We start from the raw sequence: 18,342 nt of genomic DNA on the forward strand, positions 1-18,342 counted from the left end.
TCCATTAAACTAAATTCTAAATGCTTTATTGCCCAGGGTATACAAGACCCTGGACGATCTGGCTCTTCCCTTTTCTATCTGCTACTTTCCCCCTCATTTACTACAACCAGATGCAAGGGCCTTGCTCCAGTTTCTGGGCTCATGATGTCCTTTCCCACTGCAAAGTCTATGAATGCTGGCTTTGCTCCCATCTGTCACATGGGATGCCTTCTCATCCTACTGTTTTTTATTTAATCATCGTCTCTTGAGAGATATCAGCTCTGGCCATCTCATGGATCTCTCTCCCCAAAATACACCACCCTATTTATTCCTTCTGAGTACTTACTCCAATGCCTAAATCTTCATTTATTTATTTGTTCATTATTTGTTTTTCCTACCAGACCATGAGATAAAAGAGAACCACACAGGTTTGTTTGCTATAGTATCCCCAGCAATTAACAGATCCCTTGGCACTTAAGACCGTTTTAATAAATGTATGCATGACTGTCAGGACTAAATGACTGACCGAATGAACAAAGAAGGAAGCACATACTGACCCATCTATCAGCTACAGTGTGCATTAACCTGTTATTCCTGCTAAGTACAGTGCCCAGGTCAGCATGAGGCCCAGGAGGGTAAGTATCTTCTGGTAGAAGATGTCCATCTAACAGAATGACTCTTCTAGTGATGAACATGTGCCCTCCTAGCATTTCTAGTATTCTAGACCCTGGAGGTAAGGAAAGTAGGGCCTCTTCTCTTCTTCTTCTTCTTTTTTTTTTTTTTAAAGATTTTATTTATTTATTTGACAGACAGAGAGGCAGGCAGAGGGGGGTGGGAAGCAGGCTCCCTGCTGAGCAGAGAGCCTGATACGGGGCTCAATCCCAGGACCCTGGGATCATGACCCGAGCCGAAGGCAGAGGCTTTAAACCACTGAGCCACCAGGCGCCCCTAACTTGGGCCGCCTTTGTGGTCTTCCTCTCTAGCTCTATGAACCCCAACTGGAAACAGAACAAAATGATTTCACGTGTATGGCTAGTTGTTTAGAAAATCTTTGGTTTACCTTTCTTCTGTCCTCTCATGAACTTCATCAACGATGATATGGGTGACTCCTTGGAGAGCTGTGTCTCCTTCCAGCCTTCTCAGCAGCACGCCCGTGGTGCAGTATAACAGCCTGGTGGCTGAGGACTTACACAGGAAAGGGGATAGAAAGCATTCGTGGAATTTTTGCAAAAAGGAAACACTTTCAAAGCCAATATAGCAAAGCCATTCTGAATAGATAGGAACAAAGAATCTTGAAAACATCAGCAGCTGCATTTAATATGAAACCCCACTAAATGCACAGCTTCTTGCTTGTAACAACAGTAAAAGCTTTTGTATTTTGTATCAAAATTTTAAGGCTCATAAAAAGCTTTCAAAAATTATTATAAAACATAGAAACAACAGTGAGTGATGAACTCAATTCTCCATTTGTCCATTTCTTATTTGGTTAAATGGATTAAGTCCCGGGTTTAAGAGTAAAACAGCACTTACTAGATCATTTCTGTCAATGAAGAATAAAAGGTCTTTATAGAGGAAATGAAGCATACCCAAGTAAGAGTTATACCAAAATATTTCTAATAGGTTTTCAGCCATATTAAAGTATATATCCCAGCTTGCCTATGAGTCTCCATACTCCAAGAACCCTTTATACATGAAAACGAAATTTCTGTTATCAGGAAATAGGCGGAGTATACAAACCTTGACACTTTCTAGCCGGATCTGGTACCCCACAGTCAGACCCACTCTTTCTGTTCTTTCTTTAGCAACACGTTCAGCAACAGATATTGCTGAAATTCGTCGGGGTTGGGTACAGATGATGTTAGCCACTTTCTCAGGCGGTCCATTCAGAGAATCATCCAGAATAAACTGAGGAATCTGTGTAGTTTTCCCACATCTGTATGTCAAAACAAATGAGTCCTAAAATGAGGGTTTTCAAGGGCTAGCTAATAGAAAAAAAGAACCATGTGCAACAGGAAAGTGAGAAAGCTAATTATAATAAAACTTGTTCAGCTTCATTTATCTTTTAAACTGACCTGCTGACTTGTAACCTACAGCTCATGACTGCTAGGAATTTGCACTTGGATTCACAGGACACTCATAATAGCTTAGTATCATTTATAAAATTGGGACAATTGAGCAGACAATAGATTAAGTTCTGCAAATACCTCTAAGAATATGAACTCTATATTTGAATCCTGAAGAAATGGAAGTATTCTCTTATGATTTTATGTATCATCCTATTGATTTGGCTACAAGGGGACTGAAGCTAAAAAGATAAGAAGTAGAAGATCTCAAATCACTACTGTATCCGTGAGTCTGGGCACAAATGTAGTTATTAGGTTGAATACCTCTGAATATAGAACTAAACTAAGCCTACAACCTGTCTCTGTTAAGTAAGTTTGGATAACATATGAAAAGTGTAAAACAGGAAAAATTGTTCCCAAGTTGTTCTTATAAGAACAAGTAAAAGCTCTAAGGAAAGCAGAATAAATTTAGAAGAGGAAAATTTCCAAGTTAAATGTTCTGGAGGGGTGCCTGAGTGGCTCAGCTGGTTAATTAAGCAGCTGGCTCTTGATTTCAGTTCAGGTCATGATTGCAGGGTCCTGGGATTGAGGGCCCCCCCATTGGGCTCCACGCTCACTGGGGAGGAATTAGTTTGAAAATTCTCTCTCACTCTACCTCTGCCCCTCCCCCAGCTTGCATGCATGCACATGCTCACTCTCTTTCAAATAAATAAATCTTTTTTTTTTTTTAAGATTTTACTTATTTGTCAGAGAGAGCATAAGTAGGGGGAACAGCAGGCTCAGGCTTCTTGCTCAGCAGGGTCTGAGCAGGTCTGAGCAGGAACTCAGCAGGTCCCCCATGTGGGACTTGATCCCAGGACCCTGCATCATGACCTGAGCCGAAGGCAGATGCTTAACTGACTGAGCCACCCAGGCGTCCCAATATTTTAATATAAATAAATGTTATATATGTATGTATGTGTGTATGTATAAATGTTCTGGAACTATCCTTTACATAAAAAAATGGGCCTGTTAAAAGCATTCAGTAATGGTGCATTCAGAGGTGCAGTCAGTTAAGTGTCTGCCTCTTGGTTTCAGCTCAGGTCCTTATCTCAGGATTGTGAGATTAAGCCCCATGTTGGGCTCTGTGCTCAGCACAGAGTGCTTAAAATTCTCCCTCTCCCTCTGTCCCTCCCCACTGTGTGCTCATGTGCTCTCTCTCTCTCAAATAAATAAATATTTTAAAAAAACGTAAAAAAAAAAAGTTCAGTTAGACTTTTTGCCTTAAAATTGTCTCAAGGAGAGGTGTACAATGTGTATAAATTCCTGGACAGATTTATGAGTTTGTTTTGTTTTTCTGTAATTTGGGTCTGTTGGCTCCAGATCTGTAATATTAGGTTTTGTGAAATATTATTTCATATCAGATCAGAAAAAAGCACAAATAATAAGAGTTACCAGTTTTTTACAAGTAAAACTGGTTATTACCATAACCAGGGTACATACCATATTCATGGATGAAAGCCGCGTTACAAATAAATTGCATTCTTACCCCGTCATACCACTTATAACGAGCACTTGGTGCTCGCTCAACAATTTAAGAATGGTTTCTCTTTCTTCCCAAGCAGGGAGTGATTGTCTTTCTTGCAGAATTGACTGGAACTGTCTGGAAGCCTAATGATATAGAAGATAAAGCATCAGTTAGGTACTTTGAATCATCTTTCACAAAGCTCTGAGTACTGAATCCCATAGCTTGACCCAGCCTTTCTGCTCTTTCTTTAACAATTTGTTCAGGGTTGGAAATTGTGGATTTGTTAGGATTGGATGCTGATTACTTCAGTCAGAAGGCTGCTCAAAGAATCAGCTGTGGAATCTTTATGGCTTTCCTACATCTGAATAAACTGCAAGATCTTATAAGAGAAATAAGCCATCCTCCTTAGCACTATCATGCTCTTCCTAGCAGAAGTCTCTACACCAGCACTATCTGATAGAACTTTCCATGTTCATGGAGATGATCTGTATTAGCACTGACCAATATAAAAACCTCTGGCTACACATGGCTAGTGAGCACTTGAAATGTGGCCAGTGTTATTGAGGAACTGAATTTTAATTTTATTTAAGTTTAATTAATTTAAATTTAAATGGCCAAATGTGGCTAGGGGCTACCCCATTGGACAACATAGTTCTATATAATATCAGATTTTTACTAAAGTCAGCAACAGAAAGAGCACTCACGAAAGGGTTCTTTTTAGCAGGCATCACATCTATGTAACTCAGTCTGACTTCCAATGGTCAGTAAACATTGTTGTGTATGTTAAAACTAAAGAGATATTTTTGAAATTTATATTAACACATCGTTTTATGCATATAATTTTATCATATAAATTTATTACCTCTGAACACAAACTGATCAAATTCAAAGTGGAATTTTTTGTTTCTACAGTCTTACTATTTACTTATGGTGTGAATTTCTATTCACTTTGACATTCTACAGCTGTTGCACTACAATATGCTATAGTGTTATACTGTGTCAAGAATCAGAATCAGAACTTCACAAGTAGAAGAGCTGTTAGACAAATCTAATCCAATCCCCAAAGTGGTTAAGCAATCTTTTGTCCTATACCCAACTTTGCCCTAAAAGTTCACTAATTGGTTCTTTTAAAATAATCTTCTTATTAATGGGATAAAACATCATGGACTTGAGGAACAGAAAGTTAGCCTGAATCCCTGTTGCCACCAGTAACTATGTGATCTTGGGTTACTTACCCTGCGATTCTCTGTAAAAGGGTAAGGGCCCCTCCTTAGCCTTCTCCTTTCTACACTATCTTTTTCTAATGTAAATCAATTCTAATTTTGATTTCACTTATCAGATCATCTATCAGAGTACCAAAGTCACATGATTCCGAGAATATTTGGTATATATGCGGGTGTTTCATTTCACCAGCTTCTGGATTTTCCGAAACTATCTAGAACATGCACCCAAGTTTACTGTGGCATGCAGAAACTTTGACCACTCAGAGTTAAAGAGAAACAAAAATATACTAGGGACTTCCTAATTCCTAATCCATTCACCCATACATTAGGAAGCAATGCTAGCCAGTCTCTCAGAATACCCTACCTGTTTTATTCGGAACTGCTTGCAGATTTTAGCATTTTCAGCATGTACTGATTTTGCCTGCCAGTCATATCTTTTGGAAATCTTTTTCTTAAGGTTCACATAGCTTTCATTCTCCACTATAACTGGTGCAGGACCTTCATCCTCATCTGTTTCCTCCTCAGGTTCTGATTCTTTTTCAACTTGAAGGGGATAAAAGGAAACATTTTCGATATGGAGCCCTTTCTTTAGCAAAGGAGGAAAGTCACTATCTAATAAAGTAACAACAAAATCATTTAAGATGGAGAAAAAACTTAAAAGCTTGAGGAAAGCAAGTTCATTCATTTCAAACAACTACTACTGCCAAAGAGCTTAAAATTCATCTTCAAATGAATTTAATTAAGTACAAGTGGCTGTTGCTAAACCAAATTCAAAACAAAGAAGAAAAACATCATGGCACACCTTGTTAATTCCATAGATTCTTCACATTCAAGGAATTAACTGAAAGTTTCAACGATTTGCAAGTGTTCCTAAAATCTCATGATATCACATGATCAATCAGTAAACAAAATATGGCATGTTCATATAATGGAATATTATTCAGCAATAAAATGAAGCACTGTTACACCCTACAATATGAATAAGCCTTGAAAACATGATGCTAAGGGAAAGAAGCCAATCACAAAGCTGCACAGTGTATGATTCCATTTCTATGAAGTGTACAGAATAGGCAAATGCGTAGAGACTGAATGTAGATTCATGGTTTTCAAGGGTTGAAGGAAGAAATAAGGACTTATCACTAATAAGCTAAGTATGGGGTTTCTTTTAGGGTTAAAAATGTTCTGGAATTAGACAGTGGTCACACTTGTACAACTCTGTGAGTATACTAAAAACCCACTGAATTGTACCCTTTGAAATTAAGGGTGAATTTTATGGTAGGTAAATTTTATCTCAATAAAGCTATTACTTAAAAAAGTCCATGACACACCATTTGTCATTTCTCAAGGAATATATCTGAATCCCACATGCTAAAAGCTGCTGTTTGGGAGCAAGTGACTGGTGAGTGAACCTACCTATCTGTCCACCATCCCCATCTCAATGCAATTTCATTGTTCTCTACTTATTGATGTTTACCTAAGAACTCCTATGAAATAATAAAAACTTGTTTCTCTCAAGAAAGATGGCAACAAATAAGAGAGAATTCTTTGCTGAACTTCGAACATGGAGTTTAATTGTGGTGTAAGAATCGGTACAGCAAATCTGGATTTCACTAATGCCAGAAGATTGCACAAACATTTCTTTGAGGATTTAGGGATTCATAAAGGTAGCCCTATGCTAATGAACTTTGGGGGACTAGGGTAGTATAGAAAGAGAAATATCTCTAAAAACTCATTTGAAAGTCATTCCATGTAAAGCATCAGAAGTAAACATGTGAAACCAAATGAATTCAATGGAACAGTTTTTCTAGGAAGATGCTCTAGTTCTTCCAGCTCCCAATTGCTTGAATAAACTTATACAACACTACAAACCTTCAATGCAGAGAGCCCAATCATAGTGGCAAATCTGGGACTTACAATTAAAGTCAGGCCACAGTTCAGGGGATTCTCATTCCTTTTTGCCCATGGACTGAGGAGAATGACTTGCCCAAGATCACCAGGAGATCCGAGCACAGCCCTCGGAAACGAGGACTTCCTCAATCCACCATTGTGAACTCCCCCTCCACAAGGCCCTCCATGCAATCAATGCCTTACATACCTTCAGGAATTTGATTTGAAGCAAAAGAATTATTTGGAATCACTGGTTTACGACAGACAGGATTATTTATTCTGGTCCCAGAGGATACTGGCAGAAAGTTCACAGGAGGGACACTGTACTTGTGATGGGTATTTGTCAGTAAATTGACTATTTCTGATTCTTCCTCTAAAAGGGTTATCAAAGAATACACAACAGGTTCTGAAGTTTCTGCAAATGTCAAGGCCTTGCCATAAAGGAACTCAGAAATATGTAAACGACAAGCCAGAGGTAGATTCTCATTGGTGGAATAAAATGCCACAAGAGGAGCTTGGTAAGGGTATTTGTGGTCTTTAGAAAATCGAATTTCGAGTTCATATAAAAAAGAGGCATCTTCGTGGGCATTAAGATGAGAATCATCTACAATTCTTTCCGCTCTTCCGACAATCTGATTTGGGGGCACTTCATGTTTGAATTTGCATCTTGATCCAAATTTACAATTTCCTTTGAGGTAAAATTTACAGACTTCAAGTGTAGCGTCCTGTGTATTTTTGGTACTTTCCCTTTGCTTGGATTTGCAGAATTTACTCGTCAAGTACTCCAGTTCTAATCCAATGGTCCAGACTCGGTTCTGAATTCTTTCTATAAATTTCTCTCCACAGATGGACTTGAGAGCAAACGCCTCTTCCTGACGCTGTTCCACACACTCATCCAAGCTGACATGGGCAACTGCCTCCGAGCTCTTCATCTTCTCCCCAAATGTCTCTGAAAAACACTGTGTGAGCAGATGTTCTAGTGATGCCCCGACATCTCCATCACAGAGCCTCAGGGCTGCCTGACAGCGCTCGGTGTCGAAGCCGTACCTACCAAGTGTGAAATGTGACAAAAATATTAAGTAGTAGCAAGTCACAGAAGTGAAATTCATTTATATATGTTTGTGTGAAGTTATAACCATATATAGGTAGGATCTGTATCTTGAAAAAGTATCTCTGGTAATACTCCCTAATCACCTTGTATCGAAAGAGAAGATATTAGATATGTATCATGCCCGGCCACAACCCACACACTAGCAAAGTACTCCGGAGGGTTTATAGTATGATTTCAGTCGCTTCACTTCTCCCCTAACTCCCATCAATGTTGAAAGCAATCACCTGGAAAGCTTCTGCACTGCAAATGTTGAGACGGTAAACTCTGGACTCTGAGGCTCCACTGGGCCTGAGCCAGCATATTCCAAAGGGTCACAGTCAGGAACAAGGGAAGCTTCTCGTCCAGCAGACCAGTACTGTTCATCATCACACTCAGGCTCATCATCTTCCTCCTCCCCGGAAATGCCTCTTCTGCCAAAGGTAATATATTTTATATTAGATACTAATTTCCATGTACTTCAAAGAATAAATAAGCAAGAGTCTAAGAATTTAGTTCAAGGAGCCAAAGGACCTAGGATCCTAACAATTTTTTTTGTTTGTTTGTTTGTTTGTTTTAGGATCCTAACTCTTCTTTAGTCACTGATTTAAACTTTTATTGATCTATTCATTTATATCCTGGCAATTAATATTCACCAGGCATTTATGACATGCCAGGTACCATGTTAAGGGTTTTATATGGTCTTTCTCTTTAAAAGTCTTCCCACTAATCTGATACTATTAGAATCTCCGTTTTTTCAGATGATCAACGAAAACTTAGAGAGGATTAGTAATCGCCAAAGGTTATACAGTAAAGAGCAACCAGAGACTGTTAACCAAGGCAGTCTGACCCCAGAGCCTATATTCTTAACCACAGAAGCCCTGCCTATTCTCTCTCCTCGTTCATAAAAACCATCCCTCATATTTTGCTTGGCTGCATAACCACCTTTCCTAAATCTAAAGCAGATAAAGAGATTTGTAGATAAGCTGGAGATGGAGCTGTTCACCACTGTCCACCCATTAATTGTGGCGAATGCCACGAACTGACTTTTTTGACTGAAATCACAAAGCAAAACAGTCAAAGAGTCAAAGTTGTTTCTCTTCAACAGATGGTTATAAGAAAGTGTACCCCTAAGCCTTCATCTCATCAACTCGGTATCTGCTCCTACAACAACACCGCTGTTTGTTCACTCCAAGGTTTTATTAAGAAGCCTGTCAATAAAGCAATTACTGAGTCTGTTTCAGCATTGTCCTCGGGAGAAAAGATGAAAAGGCAATTTGTACTGCTCACAGATAATGCAATACGAACTCACTCTGAAACTGTTGCTTAATAGTTATTCTTGTTATTTCTCTCAGCTCACTTCCAACTAATTACATTGTCACCATAGGATCAGTACTGAAAAGTTGTCCCAAAGACACGTGGGGCCTGCCCACTGCCAACACAGCTTCCTTCACATACGAATTTACTCAAATAAAATGATTTACTCAGATCCAGCGTCTGCGTCTTGCTCCTGTAGGTCCCGGAGAAGAGCTTTCACTTTCTCCTGGTTCTCAGAAGTCATGTGCAGGGTCTGAAGGGGCACTTTGGCTTCGGGCTTCCATCTGGGGCGTGCTTCTCCTTTTCTTACGCTACTGTTGCTAGGTCTGCAAAGGACACACTGACTTGGGACCACAACTTTGACACTCACCCCACAGCCCCAAATATATACAGCACCAACTGGACTGTCAACTACCTCACAAATGATAACAGTGAATGTGAAGAAGTCCTTGTTTTCCACAGTACTTACCAGACTTCATTATCTTGCTGCTGCTGGAAAAAAAACCTGATTAGATACTTAATCATTAAGTCTGGCTTCACTAACTCAAGAATCCTCTGGAAAAACTAATAGTAGGATGACTCCTGCTGGAATAGAGGACTTTCAAAAAAAAAAAAAAAAAAGTGTTACACACAAATATTATTTCATTCTATTTTGGGTACCCATCTGAAAACAATGAAGGGTCTCATCTTACTTGTGAATATTAGGCCCTGCTTCGGAAATATTTTCCTAAATTATCATTACTTCCTCATTAAAAATAATAATAATAATAAATACATGTTCACTGGAGAAAAGTAGAAAACACAAGTCATTCTAATTCACATCAATTATTTTCACATTTATAAATAAAACTATACAGTATAATATAATCTTTTATATTTGCTTTATTTCCTTATCAAAATAAAACTGGTATTTCTCTAAGATTAAATATTCTCTTACAATGTATTTTTTTGTCGTTGTTGTTGGTTGTAATGGTGGTTTTTTGTTTTTTGGGGTTTTTTTTTTGACAGAGAGAGAGATCACAAGTAGGCAGAGAGTCAGGTGGGCGGGTTGGGGGGAGCAGGCTCCCTGCTGAGCACAAGCCCGATGTGGGGCTCAATCCCAGGACCCTGAGATCATGACCTGAGCCGAAGGCAGAGGCTTAACCCACTGAGCCACCCAGGTACCCTCCTACAATGTATTTTTAAGTGGGTACGTATAGATATAGATGTACTGGAATTTACTTCACTCATCTTTCATTGTTAAATTTTAGATTGTTTTAGGGACTCTTTTAAATATTTAAAACAATAATAAATTCTAAAGTTTAACATTATTCACTACATTTCTTTTTTTCGTTTGGCATGTTTCATTATGAATTTTCACAAATCTAGGAAATGGAAGAATCTTTTTATGTTTAAAATCTCAATTCACAATATTAAGACTTTGAAAAGAACCACACATTTAAACTTGCAACACTGGATAGCAAAGGAGAAAATATAATCGATTATGGTTTTAGCCACTTAGTCATAGTTTCTGAAAAGAAGTGTTGCCCCAAGTCTATCATTTCTTCTAACATTCTTTTCTTTCTTTTAAAGTAGGCTCCATGCCCACTGTGATCCTAAAGTCAATCCCTCTGTTTGTACACTGTATCCCAATCTCTCCAGTCTCCTCAAGGAAAGAATTCCAGCACTTGTATTTCCCTCTACATCGTCAGTTCTTCATTCCTCTTGGAGCAGTCCCATCAGCACACACACATCCTCTGTAATTCTACCATCTTAAAAAAACCAAACCAAATTCTCCCCCTCAAACTATTGCCTTATCTCTTCTCCCTCCTCTGCCCTTTATTGTAAAACTCCTCAGAGGGGTTATCTAAATCATTGTTTTTGTCTCCATTTTCCTTCCTTTTCTCTCTGACACACACTACAATCAGGGCTTCTCCTCACCGACTATATCAAACAGCTCTTATCAAGACCTATGCTCTAGATATATAACTCAGTGAGGCCTAAAACCAAAATTACAAGGAGAAAAATCAAACACTACACTAAGAAAATCGTGCCTCATCCTACCACCCATCAAGAGTCTTGAACATTACTGTTACTGAAGCTAAGGTGCAGACATTCACCAGCTGAGGCCTTGGAGTAAAGCTGTGAGGTAAGACCACAATGGCACCACAGAGAAGAGATCCTGTCAGCTCATTTTCTGCTAGGCATATAACTGTCATGCCACCTACAGAAACAGTGTAAGATCTGGCTTGGGATTCACAGAAAAGGGAAATACCAATGAAAAACTGAAATTACCTGATTCTTAGGAAATGGCAGGTGAGGGACATCTGGATTATAAGCCTTTCCATGTCTAAGACAATTTTCTTAGTTAATCTTACCCTGGTGGCCTGCATAACTGCAGTCCTCAATAAAACAGGGGCCTCCAATAATCCTGAATTCAAATGAATAAACACGATATAAAAATTTCCAGCCCGTTACATTGGTTCAAGAAACTCCTGGCGGCCTTCACATGTGCTCTCCAGCAGTCTTAGGGTTATAAATAGATTACACAGCACTTTTGTGGGAATGAAGAAAATGTTGCATCTTCTAGGCCTGCTTAGGGGAAGTGATCATTCCTATGGGGCAGAGGGAGAGCAAATGGGTAAAGGAAATAGAAGGGGACAAACTTTGTAATAAGACAAGTGTGTTCTGGAGATGTAGTGTACAACACAGTGACCATAGTTAAATATGATGTTTTATATATTTGAATTTGGTGAGATAGTTCTTAGAAGTTCGCTCGTATGCAAAATTTAAGAAACAACAACAACAAAAAAATGAACAAAGGAAAACAAAAAGAGACAAGCAGAAAAGCAGACTCTTAAATACATGGAACCAACTGGTGGCTGCCAGAGGGGAGGAGGGTGCCCGGGGATGGGTGAACAGGTGATGGGGATGCAGAGGGCACTGATCTTCATGAGCACCGAGTAACATACAGAATTGTCGAACAATTATTCTGTGCGACTGAAACTACTAAAAGACTGTATATTCATTAGACTTGAATAAAGAAAAAATTCACACCAAAAATAAACAAAGAAACCATAATTATGTAAGGCAATGGCTGTGCAACTAAAGAAATAAAGGTTACCTATGCTACCCACACCGCCAAATCCAGAGGCCAGCTGTGAGTGCACATCTCTCTTGAGCTCTCACAAGCACTCCTTCACGACAAGCATACCCTTCAAGGATCCCATCATATCCAACTGGATAATCCCTTTCAGAGCAGCTTTATTTCCTGATTCCAGAAACGAAACTCTCCTAGTTTTCCTCCTACTCCTCTGGCAACTGCTCTCTCCCCTTTGACAGATTCTCCTAATCTCTCTCAGCTATAAAGCCTAGAGTAGCCCAGGCCTCCAAGTTCAGACCTCTTCTCTATCTATATAGTCCATCTCACCCAATCTCACAGTTTTAAGCTGCAGTCATTTAGAGGACTCATACATTAACTTCTCTAGCTCAGATTTTTCCTCTGAACTCAAGGTTTAGATGTAAATTGCCAGTACACACAGAACACTGAGTCAGGCTACTTTATACTCTACTGAGTATAGTTGTGTGGACTGAACACTGTGCAAAGGCTCCTGGTGGGGATAGGAGGAGGATGAGGGAGGATGGGACAGCAAGTGTTCAGATCCAGCCTATGTTAGCGTACAAGCCACGCTTCTGTGGCTAAAACCGCCCAAAGAAAGGCATACAATTCACATAAAGGCATACAATGAATAGTAGCAACTCTGGCAGGAGGGACTGATGTCACACATAAAGGCATACAATGAATAGTAGCAACTCTAGCAGGAGGGACTGATGTCACACACCTTTGCCTCAAGGCCGGCAATGGCCTCCTATCTTTCTCAAAGCAAAAGCCAAAATCCTTACAAAGGACACTAAGGTCCTACACAGCATTAGCCTCTTGGATCTAACTGCCTGTTACTCTCCTTCTTATCCATCCACTCTGGCCACACGCCTCCCTGCCACTTCTTAAACCTTCCAAGCACACTCTGGTTGAGGGGCTTTGTACGCGGTGTTCCCGCTGCCTTGAATGTTCTCCTTCTCATCCCTGCTTAAAAGACATGTTATTAGAGAAGCCTTCCCTGATCACTCTACATAAAACCGCAACCATTTAAAAATAACAGCAGTTTATTTTGGTATTTTCAACCTCTTTTATCTTCATTTTTCTCCAGGGTACTTTCTACCTGGCATATTATATATCATTTATGGTCCTTATACCTCAAACTTGCTTCTATGAAGACAAGAACACTCTCTTATTCATTGCTCTAATTCTAGTCCCTAACACAGTATGGGGTGCATAGTAGGCGCTCAGTACATACTTGCAGCATGAATGGATGCCCAAGGCTATAAGAACTCCCAGTTACAATGTTTATGTTTTCAAAAAGACGGGAGCTGCATCTAACTCAGAAGTTAGGCTCTTAAGTCAGCAGGTAAAGTGAAAATATACCTTAAAACTCCTCTAGAAATTTCCTAGATTCCTTTTAAAAAAGGGTCAAGTTTGAGAATGATATATTAGCTCTCAGTATGTCCAAAATGATCATTTTTCTTTTAGAACAAAAAAAATTTGTAGACTCTCTGGTTGAATATTAGATGAAGTTCTTGGTTATATTAGGGACTATGTATAAAAATATGTATTTAAGCCCTAAAATCACACACTCAGTGCATCAAGTGGCTGCAACTACAAAAAGCACCTGGAAACTGAGACTGATCGAGGGAACTGTACTTCTTCCATGTCTTGCTCACTGTGGGGCCCAGATTCATTCAGTGGCAAGTTTAAACTATTTAAATGCTATCTGTTTTTCTTTTTTCTTTTTCTGAGTGCAGATAGTTCTTGTATTCATTTAAGTTAAAAGCATGTTTGATGCAGTTAAGCTCTAGCACACACCTATAATCCTTTCTAATTAATATTTAGTTGGGAGTTATTTCACAAAAGAGAGAGAGAGTATGTGTGCATGTAGCTTTAAAGAAACCTTTCCATCTCCAAAAATTCCGTGGACAGCTTGCAGACAGTGAGAATTCTCTATCTATGCTATATAAGCTGCAGCTATAAAACCTATACTTTTACTAAATATTCATTAGAATTATCAGAATCTATTCATATTTGAAAGCTGAAGATCTAAGAAGCCTGGATATGACTCTCTCACGGGTCATCACATGAAGCACGAGTGAAGATTTGGCTGATATGTCTGGAAAAGAAATAATTCATCCACTAAAGAGACAGAGAGGACCAACAAGTAGCATTTGGGGGCTTTCAAACTACAATGTGTAAAATAGTCAAAATAATTTTTACTTTTGCCATTTCCAATACTTAGTTTTCTGGTAACATGAGTTACAGCAACAGCATTATATTTGATTCACAGTGGCATGAAAGTTGAAGTTAACCTCAGATTTCGACCTTCCAAAAAAAGCCATTAGGTGTAACCTTTTCTAGAGGCTCCCCCAAAAAGCCACCTAATGGTTAAGTTAGGTGGGAGACTGCAAGGTTTTAAAACAAGAGCTACAATTCACTTGACCAGAATTACTTGGCATTTTCCCCCCTTCCTCTTAGCTCTCCGCTGTCCCACAGGTCAGAAACTGATACTATTTCTATACTTAAATATTAAAAAAGCATAATGACCTGGATGAGCGCCTTGATTCACTGAAGATACAAAAGTCATCGCCATCATCCCAAATTCTACTTGAGGCCTTCCGATTGCCAGCGCTGCCACCACCACCGCCGCCGCCGCCCCCGTGTGATTTACTGGTGTGACTCCTGCCTCCTCTGGCTCCTCTAGACGACCCTTTCCCACCTCCTTTGCCTGGCTTGCCTTTTCTTCTTACTGAAGAACTCATTTTCACCTGCAAGAGAGAAATTAATACACACATCATAAAACTAGACAAGTATGACAATCCTTTGTCACAGTTATGGACAGAACCCATTACAAAGAAATAAGGAAATGCATGTTTTTGAAAAGGGTCAGTCTAGGGGAAGCACAGATAAATTGTTTAAACAAAAGCTTTACAAGCACATCCCTCTGGGGATTAATATTTATTAAGTTTCTCCGACACAGATTTCTTAACCAGGAATATGTATCAGAAATAACCTGCAGAAGTTTCAAAACACACATGCTTAAGCCCCAGTCCTAGATCCTGATTTGGTTAGATTTGGTATATGGTTTAAAAAGCTCTAGTTGAAAAGAGATGTTCTTCATGTATTTAATACGTGATTTGATAAACGAAATTTTAATTTACATATACGCTTCCAGAGATACAGACCTTGTTCAGAGATTTTGCCTGGGTAGAATGAAAGTATAAAGCTTTTGCATGCAAATGAAGTTAAGTTGTTAACCAGCTTAAAATAGAATATTATAACTATAAGATGCTTTATGTAAGCCTCATGGAAACTACAAAGCAAAAATCTACAGTACGTATACAAAAGAGAAAGGAATCAAAGCATACCGCTAGAGAAAACCATCAACTCACAAAGACAGCAGGAGAGAGAAAGGATTTATAAAACACCTAAGAAACGATTAGCAAAATGTCAGTTTTAAGCCCTTACCTATTAGTAATTACCTTACATGTAAAGAGGTTAATTTCTCCAAGCAAAAGACACAAAATGGCCGAAGAGATGAAAAAATAAGACCCAACCATATGCTACCTACAACAGAAGTGCTTTGGCTTTAGGGACACCAACTGAAAGTGAAGGGATGGAAAAAGCTATTCCATGCAGATGGAAACCAAAAGAAAGCAGGGACAACTATACTTTTATTGGGCAAAATGTACTTTAAGGCAAAAACTAACAAGGGACAAAGATGGTCATTACATAATGATAAGGGGATTAAATCAAGAGGTTCCAACAATTGTAAATATGTACCCAACACTAAAACACCTAAATATATAAAGCAAAACAGATATAGACCAAAAAGAAAGCAAAAATGAAAATGATACATTAAAATTATAAAATATAGCCAAAGCTATTTATTTATTTCACTTAATTTTATTTTTTTTAAAGATTTTATTTATTTGTCAGAGAGAGGGAGCACAAGCAGGGGGAGGGGCAGAGACAGAGGGAGAAGGAGGCTCTCCACTGAACAAGAAGCCTGATATGGGACTCAGTCCCAGGACCCTGAGATCATGACCTAAGCAGAAAGCGACGTTTAACTCACTGAGGCACCCAGGCGTCCCCAAAGCTAGCTTTAAGATATTCTCTTAGATTTGCATATTCCTATAAGAAAATAGTTTTTTAACTCAAGAAGTAATAAGCTACATTAAAAATAAGAAAGTACCTAGGAATAAATTTAACCAAGGAGGCGAAAGAACTGTGCACTGGAAACTAGAAGACATTGATGAAAGAAATCAAAGAAGATACAAATAAATGGAAGGATAGTCTGTGCTTATCGATTGGAAAAATTGACAATTATTAGAATGTCCATACTACCCAAAGTAATCTTCAGATTCAATGTAACCTCTATCAAAATCCCAATGGCATTTTTTGCAGAACTAGAATAAATAAAGAAATAAAGAAAGAAAAATGAACAAACTGAGAAAGAGCCATGAAATATTTGTGAAAAGAATATTCCGAGGGGAAGGTGCCAGGTCCAGAACATCTTCAAAGCACTGAGCTGGACAAACAGTAAGAAGTTTGATGGGTCCGTACTGAAGTGAGGAGAGCAGATGAGGTCAGAGAACAGAGAAGGCCAAGAAAAAGCTGGAGACAGGGGGAGCACTGTGAGGAGAGGCAAGAGAGAAGGGGTTCTTACCTTAATAAAGCGGGCAGGCCACAAAGTTAACGTTGCATTGCCACAGCAAAGATCTGGTTGGGTTTGGTTCTTAAGTTGCAGTTATTGCCAATTTAGTCTAATACTTGACTTTGAAGATTTTATACACAATATTTTTGTTATACATCACAACTTGGCCACCTCTGCTCCAAACAAAAAGAATGAATCTTAAAGTGAGCTTCTTCTTTTTTTTTTTTTAAGGTCTTATTTATTTATCAGAGAGAGAGAGCGAGCACAGGCAGACAGAATGGCAGGCAGAGGCAGAGGGAGAAGCAGGCTCCCTGCTGAGCAAGGAGCCCGATGTGGGACTCGATCCCAGGATGCTGGGATCATGACCCGAGCCGAAGGCAGCCGCTCAACCAACTGAGCCACCCAGGCGTCCCAAAGTGAGCTTATTTCTTTTGGTGATTCATGTATGTACAGAGATTCTATGATTCCATTTCATACTGTACCATACAGGAATGCTTTGTATAAATGAATTGCTTTTCATTTTAGTATCATTAGTAGTATCATGGTCCCATTACATGCCTAGTAACCTCATAAATGTGTCATTAGTTTTTGAGAAAAAATATGTAAATATGTATTGTAACATGAGAATTTCTCTCCAAAGCAGGGCTTTAAGTATTTTGGAAAAGTTTGACCGAGTATATCATGTGAATTCAGATTACTTCAATGCCAAGAATTATGTTTAGATAGGAAAAAAGAAGCTTGTTTTGATCTCAGATAGAAAAATAGATTGCTTTGGGTTTTATGTAGCTTTAATTTATTTATTTATTTGACAGAGAGAGAGACACAGTGAGAGAGGGAACACAAGCAGGGGGAGTGGGAGAGGACAAAGCAGGCTTCCCGCCAAGCAGGGAGCCTCATGTGGGGCTCAATCTCAGGAACCTGCAATCATGACCTGAGCTGAATGCAGAGGCTTAATGACTGAGCCACCCAGGGGCCCCATAGCTTTAGATTTTAAAAAAGCTAGAATTTAATCTGTTTAACTAAAAGTGACTTGGAAAAAAAAATTTTCTTGGAAAAATTTTTTAAAATTCTAAATATGATAGGAAATCTCTAAAGAGCTGAGGCAAAAAATGGCTAGGACCGACTCACATTTTAAAACAATTATTTTAGGGATGCCTCGGTGGCTCAGTCGGTTAAGGCCACTGCCTTCAACTCAGGTCATGATGCCAGGGTCCTGGGATCAAGTCCCATATTGGGGTCCTTCCTCAGTAGGGAGCCTGCTTCTCTCTCTGCCTCTGCCTGCCACTCTGCCTGCTTGTGCACTCTCTCTCTCTCTGACAAATAAATAAACAAAAAAATCTTAAAAAAAAATAAAACAATTACTCTAGCTTCTATGTGAAGAATAAAGAGACTGCGGGGGGGGGGGGGCACAGTGAGGAGAAGCCAGGATACCAACTAGGAAATTACTGCAGTTGTTCAGGCAAAGCAAATACAGAAAAAATAGTGTGTTGGACTAGGATGGGAGCAGTAGAGTTGAAAAGTGGTCACAGATTCTGCA

The 18,342-nt window shown here is 39.1% G+C and overlaps 1 protein-coding gene across 12 annotated transcripts in view; it reads right to left on the reverse strand.

Moving 5' to 3' along the window:
* DHX57 (DExH-box helicase 57) overlaps positions 1 to 18,342 on the reverse strand; it is a 57,416-nt gene that overhangs the window by 36,721 nt on the left and 2,353 nt on the right. For 7 of the 12 annotated variants that reach the window (XM_082745679.1, XM_082745674.1, XM_082745682.1 and 4 more), the window contains exons 2-9: positions 14,696 to 14,916; positions 9,231 to 9,389; positions 7,995 to 8,180; positions 6,868 to 7,706; positions 5,137 to 5,315; positions 3,571 to 3,692; positions 1,717 to 1,912; positions 1,040 to 1,164 (exon numbers count right to left, since the gene is read on the reverse strand). In XM_082745679.1, the coding sequence (XP_082601805.1) occupies positions 1,040 to 1,164; positions 1,717 to 1,912; positions 3,571 to 3,692; positions 5,137 to 5,315; positions 6,868 to 7,706; positions 7,995 to 8,180; positions 9,231 to 9,389; positions 14,696 to 14,910 (2,021 nt within the window). In that variant the 5' untranslated portion in view covers positions 14,911 to 14,916. The remainder of the gene's footprint in view (positions 1 to 1,039; positions 1,165 to 1,716; positions 1,913 to 3,570; positions 3,693 to 5,136; positions 5,316 to 6,867; positions 7,707 to 7,994; positions 8,181 to 9,230; positions 9,390 to 14,695; positions 14,917 to 18,342) is intronic. The other 5 variants (XM_082745684.1, XM_082745677.1, XM_082745675.1 and 2 more) reach the window with 1 other exon arrangement.

Source organism: Mustela nivalis, assembly GCF_964662115.1.
Source record: "Mustela nivalis genome assembly, chromosome: 8".
Lineage (NCBI taxonomy): Eukaryota > Metazoa > Chordata > Mammalia > Carnivora > Mustelidae > Mustela > Mustela nivalis.